The 24,701-nt window shown below is 42.5% G+C and overlaps 1 protein-coding gene across 1 annotated transcript; it reads left to right on the top strand.

Annotated features, from left to right (window-relative positions):
• Positions 1–21,220: 21,220 nt before the first annotated feature.
• LOC131923177 (PC-esterase domain-containing protein 1B-like) lies at positions 21,221–22,548 on the top strand. The gene has a single exon (XM_059278117.1). It carries the CDS (start codon positions 21,316–21,318, stop codon positions 22,546–22,548), a length of 1,233 nt encoding a protein of 410 aa, XP_059134100.1. The 5' UTR covers positions 21,221–21,315.
• The last annotated feature ends 2,153 nt before the right edge of the window (positions 22,549–24,701 follow it).

Below are 24,701 nucleotides of genomic sequence, written 5' to 3'. Positions count from 1 at the left end.
AGAGCCAGGGCTATGTAGTGAGACCCTGTATCAACTCCACCATACACAAAAATAAAAGGAGGAGGAGGAAGAGGAGGAGGAGGAGGAGGAGGAGGAGGAGGAGGAGGAGGAGGAGGAGAGAAATCAATTGCATAAATAAAGCTAGGAAGGAAGAATACATTCGTGTGAAGAGAAAAGAGTGTTTGATTATAGGATAGTAAAATAATGATCAAAAAACTAAAGAAACATTACTATAAAGAGCTTGAGAGACAGATTTGGGGATGGGAGCTCATTTCTTTCCACAAAAAAGTAAATATCAAATCCTAGGCATTGTTCCAGTATCAAGGTGGAGACAAAACATCTAAACTCTCCACCTCCTTCTTTTTAAACCCTTGCTCTTGGGGAAAAAAAATTGTGATTTTGAATTCCTGCTTCAGGGTTCTCAAGGATGGGGTGAAGATACATTCATTACATTTTAGGCCTGATACACAAATGGGATTTGCATCTCTCGACAGTCATCTTACTGTCAACTTTTTTCCTGGTATACTTGAGACCAAAACAAGTGTAACTAATACTCAGACCAGAATATTAAACATATAAAGTACCCTGTGCTCTTTTCCTCTCCTTCAACCGTAGACATGAACTATTTCTTAACCATTGTGGAAAGACTACAGTAGCCAGAGTTCATCTTTGATGCAAATATATTAGACATCTATAACAAGTCAAATGCTTCTCTGATGACTTCTAGTCTCTAAAGCAGTACTTTTCAACCTGCGGGTCCTGACCCCTTTGGAGATTGAACAACCCTTTCACAGGCTCAAATATCAGCTATCTGGCATATCAGATATTTACATTACAACTCATAATAGTGGTAAAATTACAGTTATGAAGAGCAAGGAAAATGATTTTATGGTTGGGGGGAGGGGGTCACCACAACATGAGGACCTGTAGCAAAAGGTCGCAGCATTAGGGAGGTTGAGAACCACTGACCTAGAGGCTATCTCAGACCTTAGAGCTATTGATAGTCAACACTAAAACAAGGCATCAGGCTTGTCCCTGTGGTCCTTGCTTGTAATGTCAGAAAGCGACCGCCCAGTATGATTTCACTGACCTACCTGTCGGCAGTTGACATCCATTTTCCCATAGGAAAAAATGGCAAATTGGCCAGCTCTGATTAGATACATACCAGTCCTTTCTATTTGAATCACTGTGACATTTCTTCCATGTTTTCTGTTGTTTCTCTACCTTTCTTTCCCTTTAGAGCACAAGCATTCCAAGGAATAGAGTGTATTTATCCAAAAGATAAGTACTTGCTAAGGTTATATTACTCTAGAAAAGTAGTTCTCAACCTGTGGGTCACAACCCCTTTGACAAACTTCTATCTCCAAAAAAAATTTACATTATAATTCATAGCAATATCAAAATTGCAGTTATAAAGTAGCAAGGAAATAATTTTATGGTTGTGGGGGGGGGATAGTCACCACATCATGAGGAACTGCATTAAAGGGTCGCGGCATTAGGAAGGCTGAGAACCACTGACCTAAGGTGGATAGCTATAAACCAATGGACCAGTCATTGGTGTTGATACATTAATATTCATCCTAACTAATACCAGGCAGAATCCATCTACATTATTCTCTGCAGGACTAGCAAGCCAGGGTTTTCATGTTGCCCTTGTTAGTTTGAAATATCAATTTGACACACCTGGAAAAAGGGAATTCTCCACCTAAAGAATTGTCACCATGGGATTGGCCTGTGGCCACATATGTGGGGTATTTTCTTGATTGCCAATTGGCAAAGAAGGGCTCTGCCCACTGTGGGACACCTTGGGCACGGGGGTCTGGGCTGTATAAAAGGTCACTGGATGTGGATCAGGGAGCAAGCCAATAAGCATCATTCCTTCATTGGCTGTGTTTCAGTTCCTGCCTGCAGTTTCTTGCCTCATCTTCCCTTGACGATGGACTATAAGATATAAGATGAAATAAACTCTTTCGTCAACTAAGTTTCTTTTGGTCCATATTTTATCACAGCAGCAGAAGCAAACTGGAACAGAAATGGGTACCGAGAGCACAAGAGTAGGACATTGCTGTGAGAGATATGCCTGTATTGTTTGGGGAGGGATTGAGGAAGATGTTGGAACTTTGGGCTAGAAAAGTCATTCTTTGAGTGCTCAGAGCTTAACCAGCTATTGTTATGGGAGTTTGAAAGATTAAAAATACCTTGAGAAATACAAAGGATGGTGGCCTGCTTTGTGCAGTTTCAAAGGAAAGTCTGAGCATTCCCACAAAGACAATCAGGGCTATTCCTGTGATTCATTTTAATTAAAAATCAATGGAAGCAAAAACCTTTTGGGTTCGAGCAGATGTTGGCTGGTGGGACTGAAAAAAAATCAGACCTGATTAAGAAAAGACCAGATCACTGAGATGAAATCATCTAGGTGTTTCCTCAGCATCAGCACACAGGAGCTATGGACCAGAAGGTACCAAGGATGCATCTCAAGATGAACTTGGCAATGTGTGGGAGTCTCCCACACAGTAATTGTTACAGTTTTGAAAACATGAAGGGGTCATGGAGAGCAGTGAGGACTTGACACTGTGTGACAGGTTTGAAAATGAGGCTAGAAGAGGCCATTGGTGAAGGTGCACCGTGTCAGTTACAGTGGAAACTCCCTCATGTTGGAAATGCTAGGATTGTGAGATGATCATAATAACAAGAGTTGGGTAGAGCTGGCATGAGCCTATGAGACAAGTTGTATGTTCTGCCGAGAACAGAACAGGAGAAATGGGACTGCCTTTGGAGTGCGGAGGATCATGAGTGAGTCCCAGATGTCAGACACTAACCTTTTTCACCTTCAGATTTTGGTTTTGCTTTAATCTGATTATGACTTTGCCCTGCTTCTTTCTCTTAGAATAAAAAAATACATAATTCATTTTGTTTTTTGTTGTTTTTTCTTTCTTTTCGAGACAGGGTTTCTCTGTGTAATTTTGGTGCCTGTCCTGGATCTTGCTCTGTAGACCAGGCTGGCCTCAAACTCACAGAGATCCTCGTGACTCTGCCTCTTGAATGCTGGGATCAAAGGCATGCGCCACTATCTCCCAGCCCTCATTTGGGGTTTTACAGATGCTCACAGATAAGAGATTTTTTTATTTTTAAGGAGAATTTGGATTCTTGAATTGATGGAATTTTTAAATTTTTGTGTCATACTTTTAAATTTATATTGATATTAACATGAGATTTAGGGAATAAACAAGAAAGGAAAGGTTATAGCTAAGATGATATGTTTGTGTGTCAAGTTAACAGTTGACAAAGGGTGAAGTGCCCTAGTTATTTCTGTTGTGAACCTGAAATAACTCGGAAGAGGGAAATTTGACTAAAGAATTGTCTTGGTTGAATTGGCTTGTGTGTGTGTCCATGAGGCATTTTGATTGCTAATTGATACAAGTGGGATAGCACTTGGGGCACGCTACCCTTGGGCCTGGAAAGTGTAAAAAAGGCGACTGAACATGAGCCTGGGTACAAGTCACTGAGCAGCATTTCTCTGTGTTATCTGCTCCAGTTCCTGCCTCCAGGTTCCTGCCTCCAGGTTCCTGCCCTGGCTTCCCTTAATGATGGAGTATAAACTGTAAGATGAAATAAACCCATTCCCACTACAAGTTGTGTTTTATTGCAGTAACAGAGAAGTAAATTAGAACATATATCTATAAATTTGAGGATTAGATTCTAAATCTGATGAACTCACACTTAGGCAGTATGCTATTTTTTTTAATTTCCTTTTATCTCTGTAGCTGATTTTACTTTTATAAATTTATCTTTGTAGTGTCATGTCTCTGATCACATTTAGAAGATGATTTGGATTAAATCCCCAAAAAGGATCACTCTTATTCCATGCATTTCCAAAGAAATGAAAATGAGCTTCAAATGTTGACATAAATACCGACATTCAAGGGAGACCTTGCTGTGATATATAGTAGCTTTCTGGGATTGCGTTTCTGTCTTTCCTGTGTCATCGTCCTTTAAATTGGTGGGTAAATTTGACAGCTCTAGGAACAGAGGCACTAATAGCAGTTTCAGGGACAAGGATTGAACAGGCTTTTCTGCATCACCCCGTGTCTCAACCAGGGCTGTACCAAAGGTCTAATTTTAGTATTTGGCTCAACACCAAACACCTGGAAATGGCATTCAGCCAGAGAGGAGCACAAAGCTAAACAGTGGGAGAGCAAGTACATCTGTCTCCTCTTGTTTTCCCCTTCTCAGCTATTAGGTAAATAGGGTTGTTATTAGGTAAATAAGGTAGTTATTAAATGATGACTTGTGCAAAGCCTGCAATTTTACTGTTCGCATTTCATCTTACCAACACTGATCAGGCTGCTCAGTACTAATGTTTTGATAATATTTGTATGAAAACCAGCTTGACTTCCTTCTTGATGCTAACTCTCAGAGTGGATATCAGACTGCTATTTTCTTGAAGAAGAACGTATACGTGAAGCAAGGCCAGTGTTGGATTTAGCAAAATGGAAAATTGAAATCTGCTAAGTTTTCAGTGGCTGGATTTTGCTTGAGTGTTCCTCCACACTGGTGCATGTCATAGCACTCAGGACTCCTGACTCCATCTCTTCACCCACAGAAACCACATTTCCTCTCTCTCCTTCTCACTTCACCAATCCACAAACCCTTTAACAACCCCTGAAATATGGAGACATTTCCCGACATCTCCACAAATATAACAGAAAGCTTTCGTGGTCTCATGTAACCAAACTCATAACCATGTGCACGCCTCCTGTGACCAAGAAAATCACTCATTTTTCTGGTGTGTCCAATTCAAGATTCTTCGCAATAGAGTACATGGAGTTTGAAGGCCAAATCCAGTTAGTGTAGATTTCAAGGGAATCAAAGACACCTATGAAGAAAATCAGAGCAATGCCGTATTTTATCTTTATGCTTTATATTTTCAAGTATGTAGTTACTTTTCACAGATTGTTTTAATTATTTTTAGGGGAAAACATTTAACTATTTCTCTCTGGTAACAGAAGAGATGTATTATGAGTTCATCTCTGCTTTCTAATGAATCTTACATAAATTATCTGTCAGGTAGTAATGGTGTAGTTTTTGGATATTGTTAATAAAACTACAGTGTTAAAATGTCTTTTCATAATTTATTGCTTTGTATGTATGTTTTTTAGGTTCCTTTGGTTACACCAGTGCATTCCAGACACTAAATAAACACATAAGCTGTAGGTGCAGTTTAATGGTTTTTCCCTCCCTGGCCATGCTCTCACTTCCCAGTTATTGACATTTCAACCTGGGGACAAGAATGGAACCTATCTTCCTTTTATACCCGTAGAACCCAGAGTGTGGGAAGTTAACAGCTGTGTCAGTTTGCTGGGACTACCCTAACAATATCACAGACAGAGTGTTCACCCCATGTAAATATATTCTCTCAGCATTTGGGGGGTTAAGAAGAACAAGGCCATAGTATCAGCAGCTTTGGTTTCTTCTGATTCCTCATCTCTAGGGCTTGGCCAATCTTTCCATCACGTCCTCAGATGCACTTCCCTCTGTGTGTGCCCAAATTATCCTTTTTATAGGGGCAACCCAGATTGTACTTGGACCCACCCTGTTGGCTTCATTTTAAGCCAAGCCCCTCCTTAAAGACTTTATGTTCGAATAAAGTCACATTCAGAGGTATGGAGCATTCAAGCTTCAAGATATGAATTAAGGGGGGGTGGCTCTACTCCTAATATACCCCTTGGGTGATGGATGTAGAGAAGGAAATTGATGAGTAAATTCTTCTTCCACTCTTCCTCTCAACAGGAGGTCTTGATTCATATTTTATGCAATGCCTCTCAGAGAGACAGTGAAGCAACCAGACACTTAGCTCGATGGTCTACTGGCAAGTCAACCTGCTGTTGGCTTCTCCTTCCTTGTTTGCCTGGCTCCTAATGCTTCCTTACTTCCTGTTCCCAGGAGCAAATGTGCTATATAAAGCCTACATCCCTGCTCGGTTCCCTTAACATTCTCGGCTGACACACATTATGTCACTTTAACAGTCATGCCATATAGGTCTTATTGTTACATTACCAACAAAGATGTGAGTGTTTGAAGATAAATGACTTGGTGAAGGTCACCCAGCCAGAAAGTTATACAAACACAACTCCTTTGTCTCCCAGCATGCACTACTTTGCAGGTACTGTAATCTATTAGCAATTTCTACATATTATCAAAATAAAATTTAGGCCCTTTTCCCTAGCAGTTTTTAAAAACTGCTTAAATGGACTAAAGCCAAAGGAAAGCCACCCCAAGGGAGTGGTGTATCTCCCTATCACTTCAATGACTATCCTTGAATTTCTCCCCAAATCTACAATTTGATCACCCTTTTCCCAAGCTTTCCCTGTTTTTGAAATTGCTTGTTTTCGATTGCAAAACATATAAAATATAATGTCATATGACTATACCTTTTCAAGGGAACATCTCACAGTCAAATAAGGGAGGCTCTTATATCTTAATCAAAGCTATACAGCTTGATTGTTCATTAAACGTGAGAGTAATTTAGTGTCCTACTATGCAATCATTATTGTTTCCTGAAAATGTGATGTGATGAGGTACAATAAATGCAAACTGAAATATCGCCTGTGGAAGGTTATTTATTATTTCTTCTAGCTAAAAACATTCATAACTGAAATTTATTGGTCCATACTCCCTTCATTATAAATATTTTATGTTCTGCCTGAGGGATCCATGTCTTAGCATTTAAATGTCTCAATCCTATGTCATTAACAGGAAGAACAAGTTTACTGGGTGGAATTTTACCCTTTACTTTGGAATGTTACAATAATAATAGGCTATAAATATGTTATAATTATGCCTTTGATCACTGCTGTAGTTTTCTAGCCTCAATGAATAAAATTCAAAATTAAAGCTGAGATGTTCCACAAAAAAACGGTAGCAACTAGCGTTAAGATTTGGTTGAAAATCATATTAATACAATAAAAATATTTAAAGTGGTGGTACAGTATATCATCTTTCCTCTATTTCTTCTTCCTTAATGTCAAATAGTACTTACACCTATCACCTACTTTATAGATCAATAATGATTTATATTTGGTCTTTGATGTCTTAATCATTGTAATGTCTTAATAATAGTTACTGATGGAAGTTGCTTAAATCGTTGTTTCCCAAAAATAAAAGTGAGGCTCAGCAAATCATACCTATGTATAAATTTGTTTTAATTTTTAATTTTAGTAACACTGTGACTCCAACTCCTTACACTCATCCATCTCATCATGTGCAGTGGGTGAGGGGTTACCTTAGAGAAGGCATGGCGAGAAGAGAGGGCATGAGCCAGTGGCAGAAGACTAAAGGCCAGCTAACCCTGTCTAAGAAATGCTATGGCACAGAGAACACAGCCCCTTTCACCTACTTCCCTCCAGATTTCTTTTTCCTGTGCAAACCCTAAACACAGATTACTCGAGAGTCCAAGAATGTGTAACGTGCCTAGAACTTTCAGTGAGCTATGGTACCCAAGTGTTATCGTTCATATCAGGCTAACTAATAGACCTTTTCTGAGATCTTTCTCATACTTCATTTGCAAGCAGTTTAATTGTGAACATATACTTTTGAGATCTACTGCGATGGTCAGTGTTGACTGCCAACTTGTCAGGAGCCAGAGTGATCCGGGAGACAAACCCCCAGATATACCTTTGAGGGATTATTTAGACGATGTTAACCTTTCACCATGTCTGTGAGAGATTTTTTTTTTTTTTTTTTTGATACAGGGTTTCTCTGTGTAGCTTTGGAGCCTGTCCTGGATCTCGCTCTGTAGACCAGGCTGGCCTCGAACTCACAGAGATCTGCCTGCCTCTGCCTCTTGAGTGCTGGGATTAAAGGCATGCGCCACCACAGCCGGGTGAGAGATTATCTTGATTAGTTTAAGTGAGGCTGGAAAGCCCACTCTAAGACTAGGTGTCACCATTCTCTATGCTTGTATCCTAGACGGGGAAAAAAAAAAAATAAAAAAAAAAAAAAGAGGAAGCTAGCTGAGCAGCATTCATTGTTCTTTGCTTCCTGATTCCCTACCATGATAGACTGTACTTTGAAACTGCAAGCCAAAATAAACTCTTTCCTCCTTATGTTTCTTTGTCTGGATATTTTATCACAATGAAAAATAACTGAGACAATTTATTCTTCACATGGGAACATGACGATGAAACCATCCCTGAATTTCAGTTTAGCGAAAACTGAAAATGAAGTTCTGTAATCAGTGGCATCTTGGTGTCTTTGTTTTTGTTCCTATAATGAAATGCATGAGACTACATAATTTATAAAGAAGTAAAATTTAGTTCTTTTTTTTTTTTTTTTCGGTTTTTCGAGGCAGGGTTTCTCTGTGTAGTTTTGCGCTTTTCCTGGAACTCACTTGGTAGCCCAGGCTGGCCTCGAACTCACAGAGATCCGCCTGGCTCTGCCTCCCGAGTGCTGGGATTAAAGGCGTGCGCCACCACTGCCCGGCAAAATTTAGTTCTTATAGTTCTTGAGGCTGCAATGTCTCAGATGACGATACTGGCGGGTTCGTTGTCTGAAAATGGCCCACTGTTTCATAGGTGACACTATGTGAACTTACACGGTACAAGGAACAGAAAGGGCGAAGCAGGATGGCCAGTTTGCTCACAGAGCAGAAGAGCGAAATGGATGGAATCTATTCACTCAAACTTTATATAAAACCCTCATCCTACCCCTAAAGTCTCATATTCAAATACTAACTGTCCTGGTTGGTTTTTATTATCAGCTTGATCAAAGGACACCTGGGAAAAGAGAGTCTTAATGGAGGGACAGCACAAATCAGACAGGCCATAGCTGTGAGGACTGTTCTGATTGGTGAATGGCGTGGGAGGGCCCCGCTCACTGTGAGCAGCGCCATCCCTGGGCAAGCGGTCTGGGCCATAAAGTTGGCTGAAGATGAGCCAGAGCGAGTGAGCCAGTAGCAAATTTCCTCCACGGTCTCTGCTTCAGTTCCGGTATGAGTTTCTGTCCTGATGATGGCCCATGACCTGGAAGTGTAAGCTGAAATTAACCCTTTCTTTCCCTAAATTGCTTTTTGGCATGGCAACAGAAAAACAAACCGGAGCGCTCAGATACACTGACATTTTTATTCAATGTTAAATTAAAATTTAATTTCGACCCAAAATTTAATTTCAACACAATTAAATTTCAACACAATAACTTGCATGCATTTAAACCACAGACTCCAGTATCGCATTATTCATAGAAGAAATACACAGAGTAGAGATGGACTAGTTCTTTTAGTACATATAAATGCACTGGCAAGGAATATTTCCTTAAGAAATATTAGGAAGTTTGAACAAAAAAAATTGATTGGCCTTTCTCTGACCATATTTTCAAATATTGGTGCCCCTACAGTAATCTGCTGATGGGGCAACACTAATTTTGATTATCAGCTGTAAAGGAGATGGGCTGATGAAACTGATAAAGTGACCGATTTTAGAGGGGAGATTAAAATAAAAATATTCATGAGGTTTGAGGGATCTGATTAAAGCTAAGTCTTTCAGGAAGGAATTGTGATGAATATTGTGGACATTTAATGATATATAAGCTTCACTTTTTTTTTTTTTTTTTTGAGACAGGGTTTCTCTGTGTAGCTTTGTGCCTTTCCTGGATCTCACTCTGTAGACCAGGCTGGCCTCGAACTCACAAAGATCTGTCTGGCTCTGCCTCCCGAGTGCCGGGATTAAAGGCGTGCGCCACCACCGCCCGGCAAGCTTCACATTTTTAACACAGCACACATATAGTTTAAGAAAGCTACTTCAAGGCTTGGTGGTTAAGAACCCTTGCTGTTCTTGCAAGGGAGATGGGTTCAGTTCCCTGCAGCCACATGGTAGCTCATAACATCTGTAACTCTAGTTCCAGGTTATTTAGAGCTCTCCTCTAGCTTCCTCGAGCACCTTTCATTTCAAATAAATTTGCTGAATAAATTATGTGAATACAGACAAAATAGTAGAGGCATGTTAACATGGAGCATGGACAAAACATCTGTAGATATCAAACTCCTACAGTTTGGATGTGGTTTGGCTCTTAAAGCCCAATGTTTGTTTGTAAGCTTCATCTCCAGTGTAGCAATAAGAGGTCACAGAACCTTCTAGAAAGGGTAAGGTGGAAAGTAATTAGGTGACGAGGTCATGACTGATCTTATTAAGAGATTAATGCAAATCTTATAAGAGTGAATTAGTTTCTGTAAGAACAACTGCTATGAAAAATAAGACACACTCTTCCCTCCCCAATGCTTCCCTCTCCTCCTCTTTCCCCACCCCTCCTTTCCATCTTCCCCCTTCTCTCCCCTTTGTTCCTCCCCCTCCATCTCCCCACACAGCAGGTCTGCTATGTGATGCTATCTACCATGGGATGAGTTTTTTCTTTGGGAGTACCTTATCTCAGTCACTTATCTTTGTGTGTGCACGTGTGTATGTGTGTGTGTGTGTGTGTGTGTGTGTGTGTGTGTGTGTAACCATATTTGAAAATATGGTCAGAGAAAAGCACACATGTATTCCTGTTCATGTGTGTGCAGGTATGTGTACCTGTGTATATCCATATGTGGAAGCCAGAGGTCCATATCAAGTGTCTTCCTCAGTTGATCTCCATCCCATTTTTGTTTTGTTGTTTTTTTGTTTTCTCCAGACAGGGTTTCTCTGTATAGCCCTGGCTGTCCTGGAACTCACTCAGTCTGCAGATCAGGCCTTCCTTAAACTCAAAGCTCTGCCTGCCTCTGCCTCCACATTGCTGGGATTAAAGGTGTGCATCACCACTGCTGGACTTCCACCCCATTGTTTGAAACAAAGTCTCTCATTGAGCCTGGAGCTCACTGATTTGGCCAGCCAGAAGTTTCCAGGCATCTTCCTGTCTCTCCTTCGCCATCACTGGGATGACATGGGCACAGGCAGCTTTTTCTGTAGGTGCTGGAGATCAAAACTCAGGTCCACGTGCTTGATCAGCAAGCATGTTACCGAGCCAGCCCTCTAGTCTTCAAACATTTTGCTAAACTACATAAAAGGTGCAGAAAACAGCTATGAGCTGGGGTATCTGGAGAACAAACCATTAAGCTGCAAATGGTTCAGGGTGATCAATGGTTGACTTCAGCTGCTTGTAGTAAAAGAAGGGAAAAATGTTTTTTAAGTTGGAATGTGAGATTCAAAGGGAAAAGGAATGGAAACTTAGAGATGTTGAAGTCTTTTCATGGAAAATAAAAAGTTAGGTGGAAACTAAGGGAGTAACCAAGTAACCATTTGCTACAGAGATCGATCCAGAAGGAGACCAGGTAATGGAAGAACCACGCCCCCCCCAAAGGATTTTAAGAGTTCTGCAAGGCAAACTAGGACCCTGAGTCCAAGGTTTTCAGATCCATAAGATCTCAGCACCAAATTCCAGCAGTGTCTCGCCACCCTGGCCTTGGTTCAGGTAAGCCATATGGGCCTCAACTGGTGGATCTAGCCATAAACTGTGGGAACAACCATGTCATGCCAAAATTATGGGCAAACAAATCCAGGAACTGTGGGGCCATGTTTTTGGTTTTATTTCTGTCCTTTTGATTAAAACATTTGATAAAACTTAGAGGACAAAAGGCTTTGTTCTGCTTAAAATTCCAGGTCCCAGTCCATTACTGAGCGAATCAAAGCAGGAGCTCAAGCCAGGCCTGCTCGTTCTTCTAGATGGCATTACCTCCAACCAAGGAACTCACAGCCAACAAAAGTACAGCAGAAACCGTGCAGGAATGCTGCTGTCTGGCTCCCTTGCAAACTGGCTTCTACCCAGCTAACTTCCTCATCTAGTTCTGGATCTCATGCCTAAGGATGGTGCTGCCCACAGTGGGGTGGGTCATCCTACACTAAGTAACGATCAAGACAATCCCCAACAGACGTGCTCACAGGCCAGTCTGATCTGGGCAACTCTTGAATTGAAGCTCCAGCTTGTGATAGGGACACTATGATAGCCCCAGAAAAGAGACTTCCATGGATGTCACAGGATGCCAGGAAAGATGGTGTTACCACAGGGAAACAATCCCCAGAGAGCCCTCCCAAGTGCATTGCAAGTAGAACCATTGCAAGGGCAGCCTCCGAGAGCACAGACTCATGGGAGCATGGTATGCAACTCCAGTTTTGGAAGAACAAATTGGTAAGAGTTGCTAAGTACACTGAGCCCAGTATCATGGGAGAGATCGTCTGAAACCTCAGAGGCCCCGATTCCTATGCCAGTGGATCCAAATTAGAAGACATGAGGTCGAAAGAGATTATTCTGAAGATTTAAGGCTTACTGTTATTTTTCAGCTAGAGCTCGGTTTCAATTGAATCCACTTATTCCACTTGTTTGCTTATGGCTATCTCACTCTTGTATTTTAGAAACAAGTAGATTTTAAATTTTACATACAGAGAGGGAGAGAGACAGAGAGACAGAGTAAGAGAGAGAGACACAGAGAGAGAGAGAAAGAAAGAAAGAAAATCTGCCTTATGGCAAGTTGTGCCTTGAATCTCACATTCTTAAGTGATTCTCACAAGACTCAGGACTTTACACTTTTAGCTATGTCCAGGATGCATTAATATTCTGGAGTGCTCTGGCCATAGTGAATATGTTTCATATGTTAGAAGATTATAAATTTGTGAAGCCAGTGAGGAAAGTTATGATTTGAATATGTCATCCCAATAACATGTGTTAGAAACTTAATCCCCATAACTTCAATGTAGGGAAGTTTGGCCTCTTGGAATGCCATGAGGATTAATGCTAATTATCTAACAGCTGGAGGCTACTGCCCAACAGCTTGCCCCCCTGTTAAACTATTACTTTCTACTGTGGGATGATACAGTAAGAAATACCTCAATGAGAAGCTTCCTCCTATAGCAGATAAAAACAAATACAGAGACCCACAGCCAGACACTACACACACACACACACACACACACACAGAGAGAGAGAGAGAGAGAGAGAGAGAGAGAGAGAGAGAGAGAGAGAGAGACCTGGGAACACTCAGCCCTAAATGGGATGTCTCCATCAAATCCCTCCCCTCAGGGCTCAGGGAACCCCAAGGAAGAGGAGGTAGAAAGAGTGTAAGAGCCAGAGAGGGTGGGACACACCAAGAAAATAAAGTTCTTTAAATCAACATGATGAAAGCTCCTGGGAACTCGCAGAGAATGAGGCAGCAGGCACAGGGCCCGCACGGGTCTTCACCAGGCCTTCTGTGCACATATCATGGCTTCCAGTTTAGTGTGTTTATGGGACTCCTGGGTGTGGGAATGAGGTCTCTGACTCTTGTGCCTTCTCTTGGGCTCTTTTCCTTCTGTCGGTTTGTCTTGTCCAACTTCGATGTGATAGTTTTTGTTTTATATTATATTTTACATGGTTATATTTTATTATTATCACTTAGAAGCCTGTTTCCCAATGAGAGACAGAAATGGGGTGGATCTGATCAGAGGGAGGTGGGGGAGGGATTGGGAGGAGTAGAGGGAGGGAAAACTATAAGTCATCAGGATATGTCATGTGAGGGGAAAATATATTTCAATAAAAGGAAAAAGAAAAACAAGGAATCGCCCCCCAATGAATCCTAGACCCTCAACCTTGAACTTCTGTGCTTTATAAATTTCCCAGTCTCATGTATTTTGTTATACCAGCTCAATGACAAAGAAAAGAAAAACCTCACACAGAGCTAACAACAAAACCATATTAATAAGTTAGAAGGTGAGTATTAGCTGACCCTAAATGGATTAAGACAATAGAAACAGCCTTTTCTAAATATTTATCACAAAACATGTATTTTATTCATCTGAATAAAGACCCACTAGAACTATATTCCACAGATGAGGCTGAAGAATAGCGAACAAGATTTATTTTTATTTTAAAAATAAAAGGTAAATTTGGGGTTTGTTCCAGGAAACAGGGAGATGGAAGATGATTTCAGAAGTTCACACAAATGCAATTCTCACAGCACAACTACAAATAATGAAGCCACAGAGGAAGAAAGGGGTCAGACAGCTAAAAGAGTCCAATGTGGTTGCTGAGCTCAGAGTCTGAAGAGACACATAGAGGGTCTAAGCTTCTCTGGCCCTTCTGCTAGCCTGAGCAGGCAAATGCAGGCAACACGGTAACCACCAAGAAAGCTGTGAGAAGAAACTCACACAGATGTCTCCGGAACAGTCATATGTATTAAGACCGGATACAGCTTCTCTTTGTTCATCGTCTAAGTCTTCCCTAACATGCTTTTGATTCATAATCCAAATTTGGTCCCTATTCCCACATCTTGCTCTAGGCTTTTATTATTATTATTATTATTATTATTATTATTATTATTATTATTATTGAAAAACTAATGTCTTTGGAGTTCTGAGGACCCCAATCAGGGTGGCATAAAAACAGCTAAAAAAAAAACAAAACCAAAAAACCCAGGAATAATATGTTTCCTTAGAGCTAGCAGGGAGTGGAATATAAACTGAACTCGTGCTTCATTAGTATCTTAGCCTGCTCCAGGGATTCAAAAAGTCAGAGGGCAAAACAAAAACAGCAGCCAGGGGAGAATTCATGTAAGAATGTGGCATGAAATTGACAAATTTAGGAAGTTTGTGGTCCTGAATGGCAGAAGGTTTTTTTTTTTTTTTTTGTTAAGTCTTATCAGTTCACAAAGACACTAAAGAAAGACGCTTTGTTTGACATTAATATCTTCAATGATGACAGAGAAACCATGCTTCTCTTCTCTGTGGACGCAAAAGGCAAAGCATATTGATAAGGGGAACCTGGAGTGTTAGCCGAGTCTGAATTTTCTCTAGAGGTTTCTAAAGAGCCTGTAAATTAGATCATTAAACATTGCCAGTGGCCTTTGAAAAGCTCAAAACAGCAGTGGAAAAGAAAATCAGATGCCTGAAAACACTCACCAGTCTTGAAAAAAATGAGACAAACGGGGCCGTCGCAAATTAGTGTGAAGTGTTCTATTGACTTCAGCTAAGATTTTCGAATTTTTTACACAAAGGAATAGGTGTGGAGAACATCAAGAACCGATGATCCCTAGGAGTCAACAGAGCCTCACAAGAACAAATTTGACTCATCACAGTGCCTTCTGCGTGAGTCACAGCTCCTCCGACAGGGAGCAGATGGCACACACAAGAAAGTGTGTACCATACAAGTCTGGGGCAGTGTCAAGGCAAACCTAAGGGACGGTAAGGGGACGGGGGAAGCCAGCACCACCCGCAGCAGAACTGGCTACATAACTTGTAGGGCCGCTTTCAAAAGAGACTATGACTTTCAAAATAGGAACCGCAGAGCCCTATATGGTCACACAGGCAAGAAGTCTCTGACCCTTAGATGTCAAGCGGCAGGGTTGCAGGGGTATCTGAGAGCCTGCATAGTGTCCCAGTTTTATCTCTTTAGCAAGGGAGAGAGTTCACTGGAGGGACTTGCAAGCCTTGGGAAAAACTAAGCCACTTATCCTATGGTAAACACACTATAGTATGTGTGGCTGTAAGAAAGGAATCTGATGAAATGCAGGCCACAGTTTCATCCTCTTTAACGCTCCTGCAGTCTCCAGTGAATTCAGGACAAAGGAATCCAGCTAATGCAGTACAAAGAGAACAGCGTCCAGGAGCACAAAGCAGGGCAGAGTGGACTGGGAGAAGCAGGGAGGACGTCCTGCATATCTTTGTGAGGTCACGCTGTCAAATCTATGAAACCTGTACGTCTAGTCTATAAAGACTTTACAAAGGCATGTGCTAGTCACAAAAATGTTTGTCTTGGAAAAGGTAGAAAAGTGTGTGCTAGAGGCAAAGGTCAAGAATGGGTTAAACCATGGTGTCCACAGGTACTGAAAGCTGGGTAAAATGTAAACTGGAAGCGAGGCAAACGTGCACCACCGTCTGCCCTTTCTAGTACGATTATTTACTATTGACTCAAGAAGAGCTGGTGATCAAGCATGGTTTGCACATTCCCAAGAAAGGCACTGGGCAACCAGGATGGCAAAGTTAGAACCCCAAACGACGACAACAGGTGACAGCAATGGAATAAAAGATCTTGACAAACAGGAACAGCGGAATAGGCTTAACAGTAAAAAGTCTTTATATTTGTTCCCCAAATTAAAAGGCCAGAGGCATAGACTCAGGACAAGGAAGTTACTGTTTATCATGTATTAAAATGACTCAGACAGTATAGTGGAAAGGCAAAGGCAAAATGAGTCATGGGAGCAGTGGATTATCCAAAAAAGCAGATTAGATGTTAGGCAGCATTCATTTAACAAAAGAGGTAGTAATCCAAATCTGGAATTGTGTTGGTTAAACCACACCTGGAAGACTGGATTTGCTTTTGAATGCCACAGATGTGTTGTGACGCATTCTGAGACGAGTAATTAGAAACAGAAGAGATCTTTTCATTAGAACCAACCCCCAAACGCTGGCCTGGCTTTAGTAACTGGTAAAGGGACAACTTGAATATGAAGGTTTTGCTATTACTGCTCAACCAACAAGCCAATTAAGAATAAGGGACATACGTGCAGTGAAAAATATGCTTGCCTACCTACTCATCCCCACCCCGAAATGTGCAGGACAGAGAATCTGGGTCAAAACTCAGTCCTTTTGGGAGAGAAAAGGGACATTGTCTCACAAGGACTCACACTATGACCACACATAGCAGTTTTTGCTGCCGCATGTTGACATACTTCTGAGTTACCTGCCATTGGGCTCATGGAGTATATAGCCATGCATTAACACACAATGAGGACCATACCTTGGTATTGGAAATAATGGAAGAGATTTAAGGCTAATATAAAAAGGACAGAGAGACTAACGGTATCCAAATAACGTTAAAGACAGTCACATGGGAGAATAATTATGACAAATCTCTAATATCTCAAGATATAAAACAGGGTATTAAAACTCAGACTTTTTTCATAATATTTTTTTGTTTTGTTTTGTTTTTTTGTTTTTCGAGACAGGGTTTCTCTGTGTAGCTTTGCGCCTTTCCTGGGACTCACTTGGTAGTCCAGGCTGGCCTCGAACTCACAGAGATCCGCCTGGCTCTGCCTCCCGAGTGCTGGGATTAAAGGCGTGCGCCACCACCGCCCGGCTTTTCATAATATTTTATTGATTTAGGAATTTCATATCATGGACCCCAAGCACATTCACTTGCCATCCTTCCAGCTCTGCCCCCCACACTTGGGACTCTCTACAAGGGGAAAAATACTCCAGTCGGTGTTGTCCATATACTCACTGGAGCTTGGACCAACTCCTAGTGGCCAGCCCCTTAAAGAAAACTGAGTCTTTCCTACCTGCACCTCCGCCAGATGCCATCAGTTGCAGAGACCGACACTTCAGCATCCTTATCACAGTTTTTAAGAGCTCTCCTTGATGGCTTTCTGTCTAGGCTGGGGTTTTTTTTCCCCTGGGGGAGGGGTTGTCACAGAAGCCTTCTACAACCCTCTTTCTCAACTGTGAGTCTGCAGTCATCAATACCGTGGCAAAAGTAGCTTCCTTGCCCTTTACAGTCAGTGTGAGCATGGACCATGGACTTACACACACGGTTTCTGGAGACAGCATGAGCCATGGACATCCACATGGCCTTTGGTGGTAACACTGGCCATGGACATCAACACACAGACTGCAGAAGGACCATGGACCCAGACATGGCCCCAATCAGAGACTTTTAATAGTCCAGTTTTCTTTCCCTTCCCTCCCTTTTTCTCTTCTCTTCCTTCTTTTCATCTCCCTCTCCTTCCTTCTTCCCTTCCTCCCTCTCTTTTTTTCAAGATGGGATCTTGAGTGCACATTCTAGGAGCACAGGCATACTCAGCTGATGTTTCCTGAGGACGGAACAAACTCTCAGGGAAAGATGTTCCCCACTACTCGGACACATGAATGAGCGTAAGAACACAGACTGGACGACCCCACACCAGAAGCATTACTTAGGCAACACAAGCCTTTAGACGGGTGTTTGGGGCAGGTTTTTAAAGAGTTCTTCCAATAATGAATTTTCTCGGCTTATTGTTTTCATCACACAAACATTTATTGACTTATTGGCTACACAGTCAAAATCATTTTAAAAACTGAGGAAACAAGAATAAATGGAAACAAGTCGTTTTCTCGTAGGGTTTAAATCTGATGGAATAAGAAAATGCTAAGATAATAATAAAATAGTAACAATCAAATGCCATGTAACAGTGAAGGAAAATAAAGCAGGCCATAGAAACTACAGGCAAGCCGGGCGGTGGTGGCGCATGCCTTTAATCCCAGCACTCGGGAGGCAGAGGCGGGCGGATCTCTGTGAATTCGAGGCCAGCCTGGGCTACCAAGTGAGTTCCAGGAAAGGCGCAAAGCTACACAGAGAAACCCTGTCTCGAAAAACTTTAAAAAAAAAAAGAAAAGAAAAGAAACTACAGGCAAGAGGGGAAGAGGACAGGACAAGGACCGTCAGCAAAGGCCTCTCTGGCCAAGGAGGGCATCTCTTCATTAACCATATCTACATTTTCAATCCTTGTGCCCTCTTAGGTTCTTATTTTTCTGTCACACATTTCTTACCATCAACATGGTTAACTCTGAACTCTTACAACCAGAAAGATGTTCTACACTCAGAAGAACTTAAGAGTGAAACTATTATAGTGAAATTTAAAATCTTACTCTGCTAGCCACTCTTGGCTTAGACCCTACATGGGTGTGGCTATACACCTCTCCCCATACACTGTTCTCTCCTCTTGGTTTTGGATCTGTTTTTATGATCTTAGGTTATTTATTTAAGTAGAGGGGACATACTTATTCACCTATATTTCCTGTCCATCTCAAGAAAGCTTTATTTCACCAACTGGATATGCTATCCCCTTTATTTAGTGAAAAAATTTGAAATTTACATTTCACTGTATGGGAGTCAAAATTGATATTAACATTTGACCAAATCTGCTTTGGGGGAAAAATAAGTAAGTATTGTTATAGCAGACTCCTCAAAGCTAAGAGGAAGACAAACTAATTGGACTATAGATCCAAATTATACACGAACACAAATAGCTTATGGACATAATTTTTCTTTATTCTTTTTTATTTTTTTAATGTGTATGCTTAGCCAAAGTACAAAGGTCATTTTAAAAGATTACTAGAATAAGAAGTCATTTTCCATATTCTACAAAAATAATATGTCAAAAGGTATCGTTTTAACTTTCTACTCACATCATAAAGTCATGCATTGCCACAATGTGAAAATTACCTTAGAAATAGTTTCTTTCCCTGTTTCTTAAACTACCAACAACCACCTGAGAGAAACAATTTTAGCAAAGTGAAATTAAATATGCAAGATACTTGTCTTTATAGTAAAATATTAAGCAGATGGAGTCACTTATAGATGGAAGACAAGCACAATTCTTTGCTGTTCCTGGCTACACTGAAATCATAGACACAGTTTTAAAAGAAAAATTAGTGCTAAAAACTAAGGAGATTTTTTTTTCCACGACAGTTTGATAAAATACTAGAAGAGAAAGAGCAAGTAGATTACTAGAGAAAACAGAGTAGGAAAGCATAGCTCAGAATACCTTAGCTTAGAAGGTGTGAGGAGAACCCCACAGGTTCTACTTGCCTAAAACAACATGTATAGCATGCAAAATTATCAGGGGACAGTTTCACTAACAGAACCACACTGGAAAGGAAAGACCTCTTCCTCTGACTTCCTTCCTGGCACAGAGCCAATGGTGGTTTCAGACTTCGACTTTGGACTTCAGAACCAAAACTAACAGTTCTTCACGGACCTGCCCAGGTTTGTGCCCTAAATCTCTTGTTTCTCTTGGTTCCCAAATGAAACACTATCCCACTGGGTTTCCTAAATATCTGTTAAAGGTTCTAAGATAACCCAGTGACTAGGGAAATTCAAAGCAAATTCCATGGGATTTAATAGCATCCACAAGGGCACCCAGAGAAGAAAAAGTCTTTTTTTTTTTTTTTTTGACTCCTTGGGGTTAGACCTGCTTGAGGAAGTATATGAAAGATTTGGGGTTTCACATATTCAGGCTATGCATATGACAACCTAAAAAGAATTAAAAAACGTTATTCACAAAAAACATTATTCACACCAATGCGAATGGGTCTGGTCACTCCAGAAAACAATTTGAAACCATTTGAGATTTTTGTTTTCCTTACTCTTTTGATACGAAGTCTCACGATGTGTTAAGTAGCCCAGGCTGGCCCCAAACTCACTATCCCCTCGTCTCTTCCTCCTGAATGTTAGGACTGTGTCACATGAGCTATACCAGATAAGCAAGGACATTTCTTAAGGCGTCGGCTGTACAAGCATCCTACAACCTTACAATGACAAGATTGGGCTTATTTCAAACAAAGAAAATGCGGACCTACTCAAAACCAGCACAGGATGCTTAGCCGTGCTGTTTAGTGACAGACAAAACAGGCAAACAACCCAGTTGTCCTTTCAATGGATGGCTTTCAGGGAGTGGTAAGAAAAAAGAACAAAACACTGACATTCCCATCACCAGTACACTCTGTACATGTTCAGAAAACATGTACAGACTTTAGAAAGTTCAGAAATCCAGAGGACAATGAGGGGGGTGGGGGGGGATGGGGGGGAGATGCCTCAAGGTCACACACTGTTCAATTCCACCCACATAGAATTCCTGAAATGATAAATTGTGCAAGTGGAGATTAGCTGAAGTGGTTAGCCGGAGTTAGGGAAGGAGACAGCGAAGGAGACAGAAGGTAACAGAGGCACAAACGAATCGCGAAGGGAGGAAACAGCCTGTATGCCTCGGTACAAAGATACCAAAGTCCTCCAAGGTTTCATGGTTACGGGAAAGCTGGTAAAAGGTACGTGGTGAATCTCTATTTTCTTACAACGCACCGCGTGTTCTGCCGATCCGATCGTGGTTTGCAGAGTCACGGCTGTAGATCAGTGACTGCCTGCGGGGCTGGGCTCTACACTCCAGAACGGACTCTCCCCACAATGGAATCATAAAGACAAAAAAAAAAATTAGCAACTAAAGTGAGGATCGCGGTAAAGAGAGCGGCAAAAGTGAGCATCCTCAGGAGCTGGGAACACTCCTGAAACATCCGCCTCCACTATCCAAGCTGCGGGGGTCAAGGTTTCCTGGTTGGAGTGGTGCACCTCTCCTCCACCAGGTGGAGCCTGGACTCACGCAATACTTTCCAGGGTTCAGAGGTCACGCTGTGGGCTGTGGCAAACCGGCTGAGGCAGCCTCTGGCCACGGGAGTTCGAGCTCGCTGTCCTTCGCCCCACCGCCGCCCGAAGACCGCACCCAGCGCCCTTCTGTGAGCTTCCCAGCGTCTCCCGGGGAGCTCCGTCCGAGACTTCCTTGAGAAAGCCATCATGCCCCACCTCCGAGCTCAAGAGGTCCAGCAGCTGCTGCACAACAAGTTCGTCGTCATCCTGGGGGACTCCATCCAGCGCGCCGTGTACAAGGACCTGGTGCTCCTGCTCCAGAAGGACTGCCTGCTGTCTTCCAGCCAGCTGAAGAGCAAGGGTGAGCTGAGCTTCGAACACGACGTGCTCCTGGAGGGCGGGAGGTGGGGACCCATGCACAACGGGACCCACTACCGCGAGGTGCGCCAGTTCTGCTCGGGTCACCATCTGGTGCGCTTCTACTTCCTCACGCGCGTCTACTCGCCTTACGTCGAGGACATCCTGCATCAGCTGCGTTGGGGCGACTACGCCCCGGACCTGGTGGTCATGAACTCGTGCCTCTGGGACCTGTCCAGGTACGGGCACAACTTCCGCAGGAGCTACCGAGAGGACCTGGAGAGGCTGTTCCGACGGCTGGATCAGGTGCTGCCAGCCTCCTGCCTCCTGGTGTGGAATACCACCATGCCCGTGGCCGAGGTCATATCCGGGGGCTTCATGCTGCCTGATGCGCCCGCCTGCCCATCACGCATGCGGGAAGATGTGATCGAGGCCAACTTCTACAGCTCAGCCGAGGCGGTGAGGCGTGGCTTCGATGTGCTCGACCTCCATTTCCACTTCCGCCACGCGGGGCAGCACCGGCTGAGTGATGGGGTGCACTGGGACGAGCGTGCCCACCGCTACCTCACGCAGCTGCTGCTGGCGCACGTGGCCGACGCCTGGGGCGTGGTCCTCCCCGCGCACAACCCCGTGGGCAGGTGGATCAGGGATGTGCCAGCCGAGGGACAGCCAGACCGGGCAGACAGAAGGGCAGAGAGAAGGGCAGAGAGAAGGCAGCCTCAAGATCACCACAGATGGGAGCAGCGTGAAACCCCCGTGTCCAGGCGCTCTTCCTCTCCCAGGTACCACCACCACCGCCGCCACAGCTCTTGGAGATCCTCCTCTCACACCGGACACCTGCTGAGCCGCAGAGACGACCCCAGGCCCTCCCCATCCTCCCAGCAGCAGCCATTCCACAGGGATTCCCGGAGGCACAGGTATGGATGTGGCAGGGAACCCGACTCTGCAGATCGTGAACTGAGGCCAGGCCCCATCCGCAGAATCTATACCCATCACCAAAACAGGGAGTCTTCCCCTTACCCTTCCCGGCACCACAGAGAGCCACACAGATCCCATCGAAGGCACAGCCATCGACGGAGCTAAGCACATGCAGAGAGAGGCAAGGTCTCCAGAGCTAGACCCAGGTTTGTCTGCCAGCAGGGGCCTTAAAGCTACCTGATTCTGTAACACGGCTTTCAGCATCCCTTACCTGAAGGCAATTTAGTTTTCTTGGCCATTTCTTGAGGAGGAAGCCCAGATCTGGAATACCTCACCATGCACTTACACCTGTTAGCATTTGTTTGGAACTAGTCCGCATGCAAAAAGCACCCCTCTCATTAGAAAGAGAGAAGTCATAGACATGAGTTAAATCTCAAAGCACATCTCTGTTGACATTTTTCCTTGAGCAAAAGTAAAAATGTTGATTCAAAACTCCATGGACTTCATCCTTACCATCGGTTCCAGCGTGTGTTAATAGAACTTAATCTCCAGACGTTCACAGTAAGTTGCATTGGAGATTCTGTGGTTGTATCTGTCAGTTTGAAAAATAGCACTGTCCTTTAAGAATTAATGTATATATATAAGAGATTCTGTTTGCTAAAATATTATAATCTCCATTTTTTAAGTTCATCAAATGCCTAACTTCTTTTGTTCTGTGGTTTTCTTTCTCAGAAGTTCCATACATTCATAGGAATGTATTTTGGAGAAGGTATTCTTCTGCATCCCCTATTACCCACTCATCCTCCTCCCCACTCAACAACTTTCCCCCAAATAATCCCACACCTACATTCCTGTCGTTTTTGTTTCATTTTGTTTGTGATGTTTGCTTGCAGCAGGTGTTCTAGAACAATTTTGGGTTTTCCGTAAACGGGCCTGGGAAATACAGAGAGGTTTCAGGCAAACTCCCTGAATCCACGTAGGCACAGCACCAGGCTTTCCATTGCCATCATCACACACCACACGGCCGTCTGTTGTAACTGGTGAATTTATGTCATGAAGTCATCATCGCTTCAACTCTGTCTGCTTTAGCGTTTGGTCTTGGTCATGTGCATCCCTTAGGTCTGGGCAAATATTTCCTGGGTCTACCATGATAATCACTGTCTTAAAAAAAAAATCATTTCACTCTTATCTTTTTATCATTCCCTCTTCCAAATCTCTGGGAACCAAGGATCCACAACTGTTTCCATAATTATGTACATAGACTGTTTCATCGATTCGTACGGGATATAACCTTTCTCGTTGGCATAGTTGACATAGTAATGTGTATGTATGTTTCCCACATGTCTTTTCATGGCCTGATAACTCATTTATTTTTAGCACTGGATAAAATTGTATTCACTTGATGTTCCACTGTTGTTTTTTCCATTTCCCTTGCTGAAGAAAATCTTGGTTGCTTCCCAGTTGGGGAAATTATGAATAAATATTGTTATAAATATCTGTGTGCAAGTGTGTGGGTTTTTGTGTGGATGTAAGTTTTCAGTTCGTCTGAGTAAGTGCTGAGGATGCTGTTGCTGAATTGTGGCATGGTAGCTATGTTAGGTTTTGTAAGAGACTACCTGCCTGAGAACATAGCTTAGCCATGGGATGCATTCCTAGGATGCATGAGACCAGAGGTGTAGTCCCCAACACTGCAAAACAAACAAGAGAAACCTAGCCAACTGTCTAAGATTACCACACATTTTCTCATTCCAGTTGACAAGGAATTTTTGCTCTGTTGCTCTGGTCCGTTCAAGCATTTGCTGTTATCAGTATTGAGAGAGTTTTTCCAAGGATTGTAAAATATCTGTGTACATGTGTGTCCACTTTAGCACCATTTATTACAAACATTATTTTCTCCATTGTATTATCTTGTTATTTTACCAAAGAATAATTTGACAAGATGTGTAACTACTATTTCTGGATCCTCCATTCTGTTCCATTGGCCTACTTGTTCTTTTATATGTATCACACTCTCTTTTTTTTTTTTTTTTTTTTTTTTTGGTTTTTCAAGACAGGGTTTCTCCGTGTAGTTTTGGTACCTGTCCTGGATCTCACTCTGTAGACCAGGCTGGCCTCAAACTCACAGAGATCCACCTGGCTCTGCCTCTCGAGTGCTGGGATCACCATCACCGCCTGGCCATATCACACTGTCTTGATGGCTGCAGTTTTAGTTTAATTAAAGAAGACTAGTGTTATCAAGCAATCTTACATAGTTCCTAAACACTGTGTTGGCTACCCTGGTTATTTCTCTATGTAAAATTTAAGACTTGGTCTTGAGA

This window comes from Peromyscus eremicus, chromosome 13 (assembly GCF_949786415.1).
Source record: "Peromyscus eremicus chromosome 13, PerEre_H2_v1, whole genome shotgun sequence".
Lineage (NCBI taxonomy): Eukaryota > Metazoa > Chordata > Mammalia > Rodentia > Cricetidae > Peromyscus > Peromyscus eremicus.
The sequence above is the reverse complement of the archived record's forward strand: the minus strand, read 5'-3'. Positions and strand labels throughout refer to the sequence as shown.

Bases quoted from the DNA above. Each gene is read 5' to 3' on its own strand.
- LOC131923177 (XM_059278117.1), top strand. From the start codon at position 21,316: ATGCCCCACCTCCGAGCTCAAGAGGTCCAGCAGCTGCTGCACAACAAG.